The 15,357-nt window shown below is 41.7% G+C and overlaps 1 protein-coding gene and 1 long non-coding RNA gene across 2 annotated transcripts in view; one reads left to right on the top strand and one right to left on the bottom strand.

The window, feature by feature from the left end:
• Positions 1–15,357, bottom strand: part of LOC139028532 (uncharacterized) — a 171,362-nt gene that overhangs the window by 80,061 nt on the left and 75,944 nt on the right. The gene's annotated exons all lie outside the window — the stretch shown is intronic.
• The window catches only part of LOC111971174 (PR domain zinc finger protein 5-like), a 60,907-nt gene continuing 56,895 nt past the window's right edge, over positions 11,346–15,357 (top strand). The window contains 3 exon segments of the mRNA XM_023997964.2: positions 11,346–11,599; positions 12,378–12,461; positions 14,197–14,319. Coding sequence (XP_023853732.1) covers positions 11,501–11,599; positions 12,378–12,461; positions 14,197–14,319 — 306 coding nt within the window. The 5' untranslated portion in view covers positions 11,346–11,500.

Genomic DNA, 15,357 nt, shown 5'->3' with positions numbered 1-15,357 from the left:
GTCAGGCAGCAGTGTATCAGCAGAAAGGAGAATAGGAGTGTTTATAGATTTTACATTAAGCCTACATTATGTTCACAGACGCATAACATGATCCTTGATTTAAATGATTACTGACATAAGAACAATTTCCCATGGACATACAGTACCAGAGTGAATGGGACTGCCAGAGTGAATTATTTGGATGAATGTATTTGAATTTTGGTAAATGTTGTCATATGCCAAGTGTCAAAAGTCGCCAAAAGTACTCTCTACACCGGAACAACGTAGAACTAATGTCACATCAGTGTCTGCGATCGTTTCGTGTTTACATGTGTTTTAGGATGTAGGGTAACCGTTTTAACCACACATACAGTACACTTGCCACATATAAGAGAAGAGGAGGAGTTCAGCATGCACTGGCACACACCGACACAGACCCGATCACACACACATCCACACGTTGTAATTAAGAGTGGTCACAGTTGAGTGGAAAAGTCCTGACTGTTGTGGCTAAGACAAACAGCTGTTCCTTGTGACTCTCCATGTTTCCATCACAACTCGATTCTGAGCAGTAACGCTCTGATTCTCCACCACAACTCCCTGTCAATCAAACAACCCCGTTCAGAGGAAGCGTAGAGGAGGCTCCACCTGGCTTACATTAACCTGCTGTTGCCCTGGAATCATGTGGAGCTCCCAGAGAGCTGTGGGAATGTCATGGACAGGCCTGTAAACTCCTACTAATAAAGCCAGTAAGTAGGGACTGCTAGAGCTATGCTCTGAGGGTCAATACACTCATGAATAAGGTCTGAATGGAGGTAGATGGAGTTTTAATGAAGCCAAGGCCGTCCTTCGTTCTCTCTGTACTAGTCACTTAGTAGGTATAAGCCTGAAAAAAATAGAAACTCACACTTCTTGATATACACACAGACACAAACCACAGAGTAAGCCACACAGAAAAGCCTTTTTTCTGGAGCTCACAGACAGGAGATGCTGCTTTCTCTCTCTAGTTAATGTCACCTCTCCCAGATCATACTGACACRTACCCTCTTTCCATTTACTGTTTTATACCTTTATTTAACTAGGCAAGTCACTTAAGAACACATTCTTATTTTCAATCAACAGCCTAGGAACAATGGGTTAACTGCCTTGTTCAGGGGCAGAACAACAGATCTGTATTTTGTCAGCTCAGGGATTCAATCTTGCAACCTTTCGCTTACTAGTCCAACACTCTAACCACTAGGCTACCTGCCGCCAGCTGACACACCATTCTTTCTGCAGACATCTTTGAGTCTCCATTCAGAGCCGATATCTAACTGAGTTTTTGGAAAATGTGGTCGCCTAAAAGACAGATGGAGATTGTACCCTAATTCTACCACTGGGCTCCTGAGTGGTGCAGCGGTCTAATGCACTACATTTCAGTGCTAGTCACTACCGACTCTGGTTCAATTCCAGGCTGCATCACAACTGGCTGTGATTGGGAGTCCCATAGGGCGGAGAACAATTGTCCCAGCGTTGTCTGGGTTAGGGTTTTTCTGGTGTATGCCGTCATTGCCTAGTTAAACAAAAAATACATCAAAAATCACCAAACTTTGCATCTGGACAGATATTCCAGTAAATGTGTTTTTGTGACATTTTCTGTGTAAATTGTTCAAAGTCCTTCTGCATAGAGTTGTTTGGTTTGTTACACTTTTAAATAGACAACGTTTTTTGTTTGGCATACATGTTTTATTAAAACATCAGAGTCAAAGTGTAATTCAGTCTGGTGGGCTGTGTATATTTGTTTTTTAACATAGTAATGCTTTGATCTGTGAGTTATGTATATATGCAGCTGAATGAAGAGTGGAGACATCCATAACACTGCAGGTATGGTAGAATGGCGAGACTTGTGCGCGAAGACCCAGCTTTGATCCTTGGCCAGGGTTAGCATGACTTGCCTGCCCCTCAAATTCACTATGCTGGTGTCAGAAGTTTCCTAGGCCAGTGTGAGGCATGGCAGACTGCTCTGGAGCAAGGGCCAGTTTAACAATCACTGCAGCAGATAGACAAAAATATATTGTCAGGGAAACAATATATTTTTATGTTAGATGTATAATTACAAAAGATACATGGCAGTGTGTGAGCATGTACAGTCATTTTTTGCCGAAAAAATACCGGGAATAATTGATCATTTTATTTATATTTATCCCGAGAGTCTCGGGAATGTACCGCATAAATCGGAAGTGCCTATTTTAAAGCGTTTACAATCAAGATATGGTCACTATGCCAGGGTTCTCCCAAAATTAAATTGTTCCTGCGCCACATTACCGGCTTGGCTGCTCCACTATGTAAAGATTTCACAGCTTTTAAGCAATCATAGAGTAACTGATCGCTAATGACATTGTTGTGAATAGCGAAACAGGCCTTTCATAAATTCCGAGCGTTATCATGTTCCTCAATAATTTCAGCGCATTTCAGCAGTAGAGACAGAGACAGAGCGTGCTCAGGACTCGGAGCGTGCACCCGGAGTAGGCTATAGCGTTTTCGAATCATACAAACTTTCTAATTGCAGTCCAACAAAAGTCAATTGACAAAAGTTGCTAAACTTGCCACATAACCTCCAACGAATTACAGAATATCTTCTATTTGGCAAAATAGAGTTGATGTTTATACGGATAGCAGATCAGCTCATGAATAACGGGGAGATGCATAGAGGAACTTGTTAAATGTCAAGGTCTCTTAACGGGACCAACTCTTTTTTAAAGTCCATATCTACCTACTCTCGTATCGTTAGTTGATCACACATTGTCTACGGAAACTCTCATAAGGGCAGCAAAACGAGACAGCGGGGGAAATGTTATAGCGGTATTTTGACATGCATAGGCGAGACGTGCTTTGATAATGCAACCTATGGATTACAGAATAAAGTTAGGAATTTTCATGCGAGACATGAGTCAGGATTTTGGGTTTCAGTGGGATTGGAATGATAGGAAAATAGCCTAGGCTCTATATAAGGCTACTACATGAGTCACTACATAGATCATTCACTTGATTTAGGCTACATTATTTCATGCTAAATTACTTTGATCATTGATAGATGAGCAAACGAATACATGAGCTACCACTTCCACTTGTCCAGCCAGAGATCTTTTAACCAAATATACAGACAGAGATTCAGTTCAACAAATCACATTGATTGATTATCAGACAAGTCACAGGCTTTTGTTCGGGAGTAGAAGATCAACATCCAATTGTATAACATGCTAGAACATTTTTCTGATTAGCTAATATATGAGCAGACTAGAATAAAGAAAATCATTAGCACTCATCTCAATTTAGCTAACATTTCCCTAATTGTTACCAAATATCCAAAGGGAGATTCAGTGAAAACAAAAATCTGACACTGATTGATCTGATCAGTTCTGATTTATCTAGTCGGCCCATGCTTGTGTCAAAACTGTGCTGAAATAATCTAGGTGACCACACACAACTATTGCTTTACATTAGTATAACGGTTGGATACGATTTTGGGAGTTTCAGCATAAGTAAGAATTTGATAAATGCCTTCAATTGTATTAGCCTACTTTATTCCAGTATTTTCATTCAGTTGATCATCACTAAGGTGAGTTTTCTGCTTTCTGCGCTTTTTCTAGGCCCAATGGGTGTTTTCTCATTTCCTCACTCCTCTACAGCCCACCTCAGGAGCTTTGTTCTCAACCCCAGTTATATCAATATAGCCTACTGTAGTGTTTTCTAAAAATCAGTATTTTTATCGGGATTGGGAGCATTTAATTGATGTGATGTAGAACCAGGCCTGGGCTTGGGCTTTCAGTAAATCAGCTAGGCTAAAGGCTTCCATACAACAACCTGTTTGGAAAATGTGCTATTTTCCTTTTTGAAAATCTGCTGCTGGCATGTTGTGTATTTTGTGGAATTGCATAAATTCGACATTGGGGGACACATTTTGTAATTTCGCAGGTCTTGTGATTTTATTTTTTCTGGAAATGTGAAGATTTGACACTCCAGGGATCCCGGTAATCGTTAATGTACAATTTGGGAGAGTTTGTGAAGGAGAAATAGCCACTAGAGTGGTAGGTATGCATACAGACCCACAGAGACAGACAGCCATGCACCTCACACACACACACACAACCACCACACACACACACACACACACACACACACACACACACACACACACACACACACACACACACACACACACACACACACACCACACACACACACACACACACACACACACACACACACACACACCACACACACACAACACACACACACACCACACACACACACACCACACACACACACACACACACTAACACACAGCCTCTGTTCATGACACTCTCATGTGATTTGAAACTTAAGAAGAACATGGAACGCTTCTCAGAGATGATTATCCCTTTGGCAGAGAAAGCAGTGAAACTGTAGACTCTCTGATGACTGTATAAGCTTTGTAGAGCAGAATGAGGCCAAGGCACCGAGGCTACTATCCAAGGCACCTAGGCTACTATCCAAGGCACCTAGGCTACTATCAAGGCACTAGGCTACTATCCAAGCACCTAGGCTACTATCCAAGCACCGAGCTACTATCCAAGCACCTAGGCTACTATCCAAGGCACCTAGGCTACTATCCAGGCACCTAGGCTACTATCCAAGGCACCTAGGCTACTATCCAAGGCACCTAGGCTACTATCTAAGGCACCTAGGCTACTATCCAAGGCACCCTAGGCTACTATGGGAAAATAAAATGTGGACTGAGTACGGGTTTAGTCAGACATTTCAGCTCCACACTGGGGCCAAATTAATATTTTCTAGGATCTCAACACCATAACGTGGCATTGCGATTTTCCAAGTTAGTGTAATAGAAATCATATACACATGCACATGCGCACGAAACACACACACACGCATACTGAGCCCTGGCAGGACAATACAGAGGGGTAGACTATGATGAACATGATTCTACTTTTGCTCTCAGGGTATAGATCATTGTTGGGTTCTGCTAAAAACACAGCATAAGGTCAGGCAGGCGAAGTCTGGGGCTGATGCCCAGAGCCATCCCTAGCACTCAGGTCCTGTCCCAGGGCAGAGACCTGTGACCCCCGTCTTCAAACGACCTCCATCTGCAAACCCCAGCTGAAGACTCAAACTAATGTATGGCTGCTGTGATAATACACTAACACTGAATTCACTGTTTAACTGCCGGTCATTTACCATCTAGTGAGTGTGTGTGTGTGTGTTTTAGTGGGTCTATGCATGTGTCTGCAATGTGTACTAAGTCTATTTGTATGAGTGCCTGTGCGTGTGTGTGGTGTGTGTGGGTGTGTGGTGTGTGTGTGTGTGGCTGTGTGTGTGCTGTGTGTGTGTGTGTGTGTGTGTGTGTGTGTGTGTGTGATGTGTGTGTGTGTGGTGTGTGTGTGTGTGTGTGTGGTGCTCATGAGTGTAATACAGAACATGAAAGGAAAAGTGTTTGTGTACACTTATTTACAGATGAATGCCTAGGAGGACCTCTAGGGGTGTCCCTCGGTTCTCTGCTCACTCCTAATGCCTTGTAATTTCCACCCTTCATCAGTACTGAATTCTCTGTAACGCCCTCATGAAGAACCTTCTCTACAGGTCCGCGGGACCAGGGGTTGACAAACGAAAACATAATTTATCCAGTGACCTCGGAGCTGCAAGAAATGGTTTGCTGGCTGTTCACAATAGCCTTGAAATAGGGGGTTGGGGTGGTAGGGACTGAGGGGTTTGTGAAACATGAAAAGTGTTCTGGCCTCATAACCTACAGTATCAGGTTTGTATTTCAACAAAATGCACACATACATTTGGAAATCCTGTATGGAACCATTTTGTGTGTTTGCCAAACTGAGGTTTCCCTGCAGTGAAAATATTTACTTAGAAAAAAAAGAAACTGAAAGTGTTAGTTCAGTGCAATCTTCTGCCATGTCCTAAAGTATTTGATCTGTGCTTTTTGGCCCTCTGAGTCGTCATTGGCAGTACAAAGAAGGATGGCTGATCCTAGGTTCCATGGCACACTGCTCTTTGTGTTTCAAGTCCTAGTCCTGTTTTATTAGTGATCTTCTGGTCTTTTTATGATCAGTATATATGGTCTGATAGATGTTATATTATGACACGTTTTGCTGATCTAACCTGAATTTAGCATCTGGGTAAATCCAACTTTGTCGACCTACTGAAGAACACATTAACACAAGACCTGATGAAAAGCCCAGGGAAACCGGTGGCCATGTATGATAGTGTTCTGTCTGACTGTGTATCTGAATGTGTATCTGAATGTGTGTGGTGTGGTGTGTTATGGGTACTGGTCAACAGTAGATGACCAGGGTTTTCTGGATCACCTAGGGGTAGTCAGGAAAGCTGAGTGAAAGTTTATGGTAGATGAGAGTTCTACAGGCGGTCTATAGAAGGCATGTGAGGAAAGGGTTCATGGCCTTTAATCGTCTTGGTCTGACCCTCCAGACTGTGCACTGACAGGGATGTCAGAAGGGACGGGGACGGGGGGGGGTGGGGGGGACGGGACGGGGACAGGAGGGGATCGGGGGCTGGGGGCACACAAAGAGCCTCTCAGTCCACTGGTCACTCCTGTCATCCAATAGGTCCGCCTAGACTTCCCCCTGACACTTTCCATAGGCCTACTGCTCTTCTATAATGTCAGTGGGGTCTTATAGCACACCTGGAACACTGGTTAGCGGTTAGACAACCTCAAATACAGAGGTGAACTGAAACAATACACAAACAGACGAGGAGAAACAGACAAGACTTTTAAAGAATACGAAGATTAGTTCCTTCAGGTCTCGTGTGATATAACGTAAGGGGCGAGTTGGAGTCAATTTTGTTATCGTATCAACTGCATTTCCAGGTGGCATGTATAGTTTCAGCATAAACAACGTGTCCCCTTTGAATTTATGGCGAAATTGTGAAAGTAAATATGGTAGGCTACAACACACACACAGAAATAATTTGCCTTCTGTAAGTTTAAAAAATATTGCATTGTATCTTGTCATCTTGTTACAAAAAACCTGCAAATCATTAAGATATTTTCTAAATTCCCTCCCTCACGAGTGAAGAATAACAACAGAATAATATCCAAAAATGCAATAGAGGATATTGCATTTTTCTACATTTGTGTGACTAGTCAGGATACATCACAATGAATACATCACATATCTATAATTACGCATTTACAGTGCCTTCGGAAAGTATTCAGACCCCTTGACTCCACATTTTGTTACGTTACAGCTTTATTCTAAAACGGATAAAATAAAATAAAAATCCTCAGCAATCTACACACAATTCCCCATAATGACAAAGCAAAAGCTGTTTTTAGAATTGTTTGCAAATTTATATATATATAAAAAGAAATACCTTATTTACATAAGTATTCAGACCCTTAGCTATGAGACTCGAAATTGAGCTCAGTGCATCCTGTTTCCATTGATCATCCTTGAGATGTTTCTACAACCTGATTGGAGTCCACCTGTGGTAAATTATTTTGATTGGACATGATTTGGAAAGGCACACACCTGTCTATATAAGGTCCCACAGTTGACAGGGCATGTCAGAGCAAAAACGAAGCCATGAGGTCGAAGGAATTGTCCGTAGAGCTCCGAGACAGGATTGTGTCGAGGCACAGATCTGGGGAAGTGTACCAAAAAATATCTGCAGCGTTGAAGGTCCCCAAGAACACAGTGGCCTCCAACATTCTTAAATGGAAGAAGTTTGTAACCACCAAGACTCTTCCTAAAGCTGGCTGCCCGGCCAAACGGAGCAATCGGGGGAGAAGGGCCTTGGTCAGGGAGGTGACCAAGAACCCGATGGTCACTCTGATGGAGCTTTAGAGTTCCTCTGTGGAGATGGGAGAACCTTCCAAAGGACACCCATCTCTGCAGCACTCCACCAATCAGGCCTTTATGGTAGAGTTTATGGTAGAGTGGGCAGACGGAAAATTGTCACTTCAGCGTCATTCTGTTACCAATGAATTGCCCATATACTATGTGAGAAAAAACATTTGTAGTAATGAAATGTTTTGTTTTTGTGTCTTTGAAAGGAGACAAATACATAAAATAYACACGGTTTAAATTTGACACTGAAAGGGAAACAAACAATCACCAGCTTTACTAGGATTTGGACGATGGAGTCCAGAGTTCTGAGTCTTAAACAAATGTTCCTACCCATGGAAACTCATCCTCTTTCAAAGAAACAGAGCAGATTTATGCCAGTTCATTGACTCTCCAGTAAACAAGAACATCATGACGCAAAGGCACTGTGGTAACCTAGTCAACTCACACTGATCATGTGAGTCAATCATGGCAGTGTGGAACGCGGACCCATAATACCAACAGGAAGTCATTAAGATAAACAAGAGCTACAAACACTGTAAACAACACTATCACAATGCTGACACAACACTGATTGGAGAGAAAGGAGATTTGTTGAAGATGTGCATCCAACAACATATACAGTTCTTCAGACAGACAAACACACCAACAGAACCAGAGTATATGTATACTTGATTACACTCATCTCTGTCCTGCGGGGTAAAAGTCAACAAATCAAGGAGGGTGAGGTATTTCTCCCTCACTAATGGTCTGAGATTGAGTTTGAACTGAGACCTAATGTATTTGTGTATAGTCTCTCATCCACCTTTCACATGTGAAGTCACTTAGACAGTGTGATGTCTGCCTGCACAGATGGTTTCTAAATACAGAAAGGTATATTTTCTAGTTAATTGGCCGTAGTATCATACTCTGACCTAGATAGGCAGATAAGGAGGTACATGAGATCAACAACGTAGAAGAAGTGCAAGATGTTTAGCTAAGGATAGCAAATCCACCATATTAACATGCACGAATGTGCACACACACACACCACACAACCACACACACACACACACACGAAACACACACACACACACACCACACACACACACACACACACACACAACACACACACACACACAACACAACACAACACACACACACAACACACACACACACCACACAACACACACACACACACACACACACACACACACACACACACACACACACACACACACACACACACCAGAAGCCATAAAGAGAATATACAGACAAATTGGACAACAATGGATCAGAGTACCAAGTTCTTTGAAAAGGTTATTTTAAAGCAGTAGGAAACCAAAATGCTATTTGGCTCCAGTGTGGTTGCCCTAGAGCAGTAACTGATATTATGCTGTACACCCACCATCATGGGGTTCCTAATTTAGGCCAACACTTTTACATTTTATCATAAGGGGGTTCATAAAACTGCGTCTTATAACTGTCACAGAAGGCATTACACAAACCATATCCAGGTAACTAGTTTGATAGAGTACGCGCAATCAATTAGCATGAAACAGCTGCCATGACTGTTTATTGCCATTATGTTACATTTATCTGAATTAATCATAGACCAAAAGCAATGTCAGGTGGAAATGCAATTATTGTCATCAAGCTTTCATTCGTCGGGTTTAATAAGCCTACACTTGTTATATGTTATAGAAGGCATTGTATATATATATATACACACACACACACAGTTGAAGTCGCGAAGTTTACATACACTTAGGTTTTAGTCATTAAAAACTCGTTTTCAACCACTCCACACATTTCTTGTTAGCAAACTATAGTTTTGGCAAGTCGGTTAAACATCTACTTTGTACATGACACAAGTAATTTTTTCCAACAATTGTTTACAGACAGATTATTTCACTCTATAATTCAGTGTACCACAATTCCAGTGGGTCAGAAGTTTACAATACACTAAGTTGACTGTGCCTTTTTAAAGCAGCTTGGAAAATTCCAGAAAATGAAGTCATGGCTTTAGAAGCTTCTGATAGGCCAAATTGACATAATTTAAGTCAATTGGAGGTGTACCTGTGGATGATTTCTCAAGGCCTACCTTCAAACTCAGTGCCTCCTTGCTTGACATCATGGAAAAATCAAAAGAAATCAGCCAAGACCTCAGAAAAAAAGTTGGAGACCTCCACCAAGTCTGGTTCACCTTGGAGCAATTTCCAACTGCCTGAAAGTACCAAGTTCATCTGTACAAACAATATATGCAAGTATAATCACCATGGGACCACGCTGCCATCATACCGCTCAGGAAGGCAATGTGTTCTGTCTCCTAGAGATAAAGTTACTTTGACTGTGAAAGGTGCAAACAATCCAGAACCAACAGCAAAGGACCTTGTGAAGATGCTGGGAAACAGTACAAAAGTATCTGTATCCACAGTAAAACGATCCTATATCGGCATAACCTGAAAGGCCGCTCAGCAAGGAAGAAAGCCACTGCCTTCAAAAACCACCATAAAAAAAGCCAGTCTACGCGTTTGCAACTGCACATGGACAAAGATCGTACCTTTGGAGAAATGTCTTCTGGTCCTGATGAAACAAGAATAATAACTGTTTTGGCCATAACGACCATCACTATGTTTGGAGGAAAAAGGGGGAGGCTTGCAAGGCGAAGAACACCATCCCAACCGTGAAGCACGGGGGTGGCAGCATCATGTTGTGGGGGTGCTTTGCTGCAGGAGGGACTGGTGCACTTCACAAAATAGATGGCATCATGAGGGAGGAAAATTATGTGGCTATATTGAAGCAACATCTCAAGACATCAGTCAGGAAGTTAAAGCTTGGTCGCAAATAGGTCTTCCAAATGGACAATGACCCCAAGCATACTTCCAGAGTTGTGGCAAAGTGACTTAAGGACAACAAAGTCAAGGTATTGGAGTGGCCATCACAAAGCCCTGACCTCAATCCTGTAGAAAAATGTTGGGCAAAACTGAAAAAGCGTGTGCGAGCAAGGAGGCCTACAAATCTGACTCAGTTACACCAGTTCTGTCAGGAGGAATGGGCCAAAATTGACCCAACTTTTTATGGGAAGCTTGTGGAAGGCTACCCGAAACATTTGACCCAAGTTAAACAATTTAAAGGCAATGCTATCAATTACTAATTGAGTGTATGTAAACTTCTGACCCACTGGGAATGTGATGAAAGAAATAAAAGCTGAAATAAATCATTCTCTCTACTATTATTCTGACATTTCACATTTTTAAAATAAAGTGGTGATCCTAACTTATTAGGATTAAATGTCAGTAATTGTGAAAAACTGATTTTAAATGTATTTGGCTAAGGTGTATGTGAACTTCCGACTTCAACTTTATATACAGGGTAACCGTGATGACCTGCTTAACGTTAGTTTTGGCAGGCATTTGTGGTTACCGTTTGTCATCTAAAGGTAGGGGACAGAGGGACTTCAAAGTGCACGAGCATCCTTCACTAAATATGTAGCTCCTGGTAACAAACTTTCAACCAATCAGGACGCTCCGCCACAGTCTTGCAGCAAGAGTGGAAGTTGAACCTGGACCAAATTACGGAAAAACTACCCGCTGAAAACTCTCTGCTCTGTGCGAAAACAGACAATATTCATTACTTTTGCTGGCGGCATTGTTTCGAATGATCACTTTAGGGATTCGTTTAGAGTAATGACAATGTTGGGTATGTATGTGCCAGATAGATTTTCTTTGAAATCATCTAAGGTCCAGGATGGAATCGGGCTTTACACGGCGAGACGAGTGAAAAAGGTTTGTTCTTTTGGCCAGGACAACTTTGTATGTTTTGGGTATGAATACATTTACCAACGTGCAAAACTAATTCGGTGAAATAGAGAAATAGGCAGTTTTCTGTTCGCATTTTGTGTTCTTTTGCGAGTCGCTTCCAAAACCTAAAGCCGTAGCCTACACGAAAGCTGCTCTGACGTAAAGTGCCACGTAGCTAGATACTGTAACTGTGATTTCAGTACTACTGTAGCTCACTCCACAATGCCCAGTCAGGACTCTCGTATGTTACACTTTAACACATTTGTTGATACATTATAACATTGCTTCATTACATAATGCTGTCATTTAACTTTCACACTCAACATTAATCGGGTTTTATAGGCTATTCCACAATATTGTAGCAAAGTTGACATTGTAGCAATTTCTTAAAACTTGAAGTTCATTCATTATGTAATCTCACATTGTTCATAACATTAAACGTGAAAGCTTCATTCATTTGGAACACATTGAACCCCCCCCCCCCCCCCCCCCCCCCTGTAGCGTGTTCTAACTAGTCTACTAACTACTAGTGGGTCCAAAGTGAAATGCATAGGATGGATTCGTGGACAATACTATTTATTATAATACTATATAGTCCTATACTGTTGTACAACTGCACATTTTTTGGGGGGGCCTTTATTACATCGCACAATTTATATATGGTTACCTTCACATAGCCCCTGACAGTTCTGGAGAAGACCTCTAGTAAAAAAGAAAATGAATATCCTGTACCCTATTTCTGACAATGTGTGTTTTTTCCAAGGGGGAAAAGTTTGGCCCTTTCGCTGGAGAAAAGAAACTGCAGAGTGAGCTGGATGAGAGCACGGACACCAGACTGATGTGGGAGGTGATAGCACTGCAGTCACAGCACATATTTCTCTTCATAAGCACAATAGATAGATGATAAATGTACTATATACACTGAGTGTACAAAACATTAGGAACTCCTGCTCTTTCCATAACAAACACTGACCAGGTGAAAGCTACTGTATGATCCCTTATTGATGTCACCTGTTAAATCCATGTCAATCCGTGTAGATGAAGGGGAGGAGACAGGTTAAAGAAGGATTTTTAAGCATTCAGATGGGCCTTCGCGCTTCAGCAAACAAAGGAAATGAGGGTTGTTCAACAWCAATGACAGAAATCATGAGAAGAGCTTACCAAGAACAACTTCCAAAAGGACTAATTTGAGGTTAAAAGGAGTTGGAGCACTCAACCCCKAAAAAGGCGGTGTTTAGCCCCTTAAGGATCAACAGTGTCTAAGGAGTACTGCCAGAATCACCTATGTATATTTTGACATGGCATTTTGATTAACGAGACACACCCTTTCTCTTATTATTTTGTGTTATTATTTGCCATTTACCTTGAAACATATTATCATTATACTTGTTTTACATTGTTGTGTCTCAATGGGTCACTGGGATATAAATAGGAGCTACGTGCAATGGCCAGGTCACTGAGGAAGATGTCAGCTTGACATCCAAACGTCAGTCACCTGTTCGCGTCCTGTACAATGGATTAAAGTGAGCAAAAATAAATCAATCTCTGCCTTTTTTTGGTTGGGTGCTCCAACTCCTTTTTGCCTTGAATTAGTCCTTTTGGAAGTTTTTCTTGGTAAGCTCTTCTCAAAGATTTTTAAGCCTTGAGAAAAAGTATGTGTGCCATTCAGAGGGTGAACGGGCAAGACAAAAGATTTAAGTGCCTTTGAACAAGGTATGGTAGTAGGTGCCAGGCGCACCGGTTTGAGTGTGTCAAGAACTGCAACGCTGCTGGGTTTTTCAAGCACAACAGTTTTCCSTCTGTATCAAGAATGGTCCACCATCCAACATCCAGCCAACTTGACAGAACTGTGGGAAGCTTTGGAGTCAACATGGGCCAGCATCCCTGTGGAACGCTTTCGACACCTTGTAGAGTCCATGCCCTGACAAATTGAGGCTGTTCTGAGGGCAACTCAATTATACACTCAGTGTATAATACAATGCACTATATTTCTTTTCAGTGTAGGCCTACCATTAAAATGAAAGGATAAATAGTTGAATAAATGCACTCTCTTGAATTCTGTGACAGTACAGATACAGCACAGGTGATGCCTAATCGGAGCAGCTAGTTTGATGCACATACTCTTCTTGACTGTAGAGTCTTGGTTTTCTAATGAGTCTTGGTTTGGCAAACTCCACCCATATGTTGTGCCTCTGTTAATCAAAGTGCACTTCTGTTTTATCCCAATCATGGGTTTTTGAATTGATTTGATATAAGGGACATGCTTAATAAAAATGTTGATCAGTGAGATTATGTGTATCTGTAACGGCATATCTATCAGCCATAAAGAATTCAGGTGTGGTTACATCTGAAATTACAGTATAATCATCTAGTAGCCTATAACTGTCATGTTATATTGGATAGAACCACATTGTTTTATATCACAGGTTTTTGTCATAGCAACTGTGATTTAGTTTATTAAAACTGCATGTCCAGATGAACAGAAAGCTAGATCGAGATGCTAAATCTGTATGGAAATAAAACATGAATGCGAGCCAACAGTATTTCATGTCCTTGATAGGCATGTTTGTTCTCTGTTGCAGGTCCGAGGTAGTAAAGGCGATGTGCTCTATGTTTTGGATGCCAGTAACCCTCGCCATGCCAACTGGCTGCGTTTTGTCCACCAGGCGCCATCGCAAGAAGAGAAGAACCTGGCAGCCATCCAGGTACAGCCCCACTCTGAAGATAGTAAGACCTTCAGACCTATCTCCACAGGGACAGACACAGGAAGAGCTCTGTGTGGGCACACATCTCAGAGAGAAGGGGGGGGGGAGAGAGAGAGAGAAGATCGGAGAGAAAAAGATAGAAGAGAAGAGGGAAAGTTAGTTAGTGAGTTGAGATAGATAGTGGGAGTGAAGTGAAGATGGAGAATATGGATTTTCTTGTTTTGTCTGCCTGTGCAGATTGCACCATGTGCTGCTGATCAAGCCTGCCATATCAGAAGGAGATATGAAGGTGGTTTTGCTTGATGACTATAACATGAGGTGTCTTTCGTAGCTGTAAGTAACTCCCACTCAGTGTCTGAAATTACGATGAAAATCTTCTCTAATACCTTGTGCATCGCTTACATTCTAACAGATGAACATCCCTTCTAAATTGAACAAACCATGTCAGTCACTGTGATTAAGATCAGATTCATTATATCCATAATCCCACAAACACAGACAACCCATACACAATTAGATCTATTAGCCAAAGTCATGAACGCACACATCATGTATGTGGGAGGCAGGTAGCCTAGCGGTTAGAGCGTTGGACTTGTAACGAAAGGTTGCAAGATTGAATCCCTGAGCTGACAAGGTAAAAATCTGTCGTTCTGCCCCTGAACAAGGCAGTTAACCCAGTGTTCCTAGGCCGTCATTGAAAATAAGAATTTGTTCTTAACTGACTTGCCTAGTTAATTAAAGGTAAAAAAATGTGTCCCGGGCCTTAACTTAAACACAGAAACACCATTCTTTTGCTGTCCTTGTGGGGACCAAACAAATGATTCCCATTCAAAATCCTATTTCCCCTAACCCCTAACTTAAACCCCTAACCCTAACTCCAAACCCTGAGCCTAATTGTAACCTTAAACCTAACCCCTAAGCCTAAAATATAATTTTTCCTTGTGGGGATCAGCAAAATGTCCCCACTTGTCGAATTTTCCTTTGTTTTACTATCCTTGTGAGAACTTCAAGGATAGTTAACCGAACACACTCTCTCTC

The sequence above is a fragment of the Salvelinus sp. IW2-2015 genome, linkage group LG13 (genome assembly GCF_002910315.2).
Source record: "Salvelinus sp. IW2-2015 linkage group LG13, ASM291031v2, whole genome shotgun sequence".
NCBI classification, from domain to species: domain Eukaryota; kingdom Metazoa; phylum Chordata; class Actinopteri; order Salmoniformes; family Salmonidae; genus Salvelinus; species Salvelinus sp. IW2-2015.
This window is presented reverse-complemented; position numbering and strand designations above follow the sequence as displayed.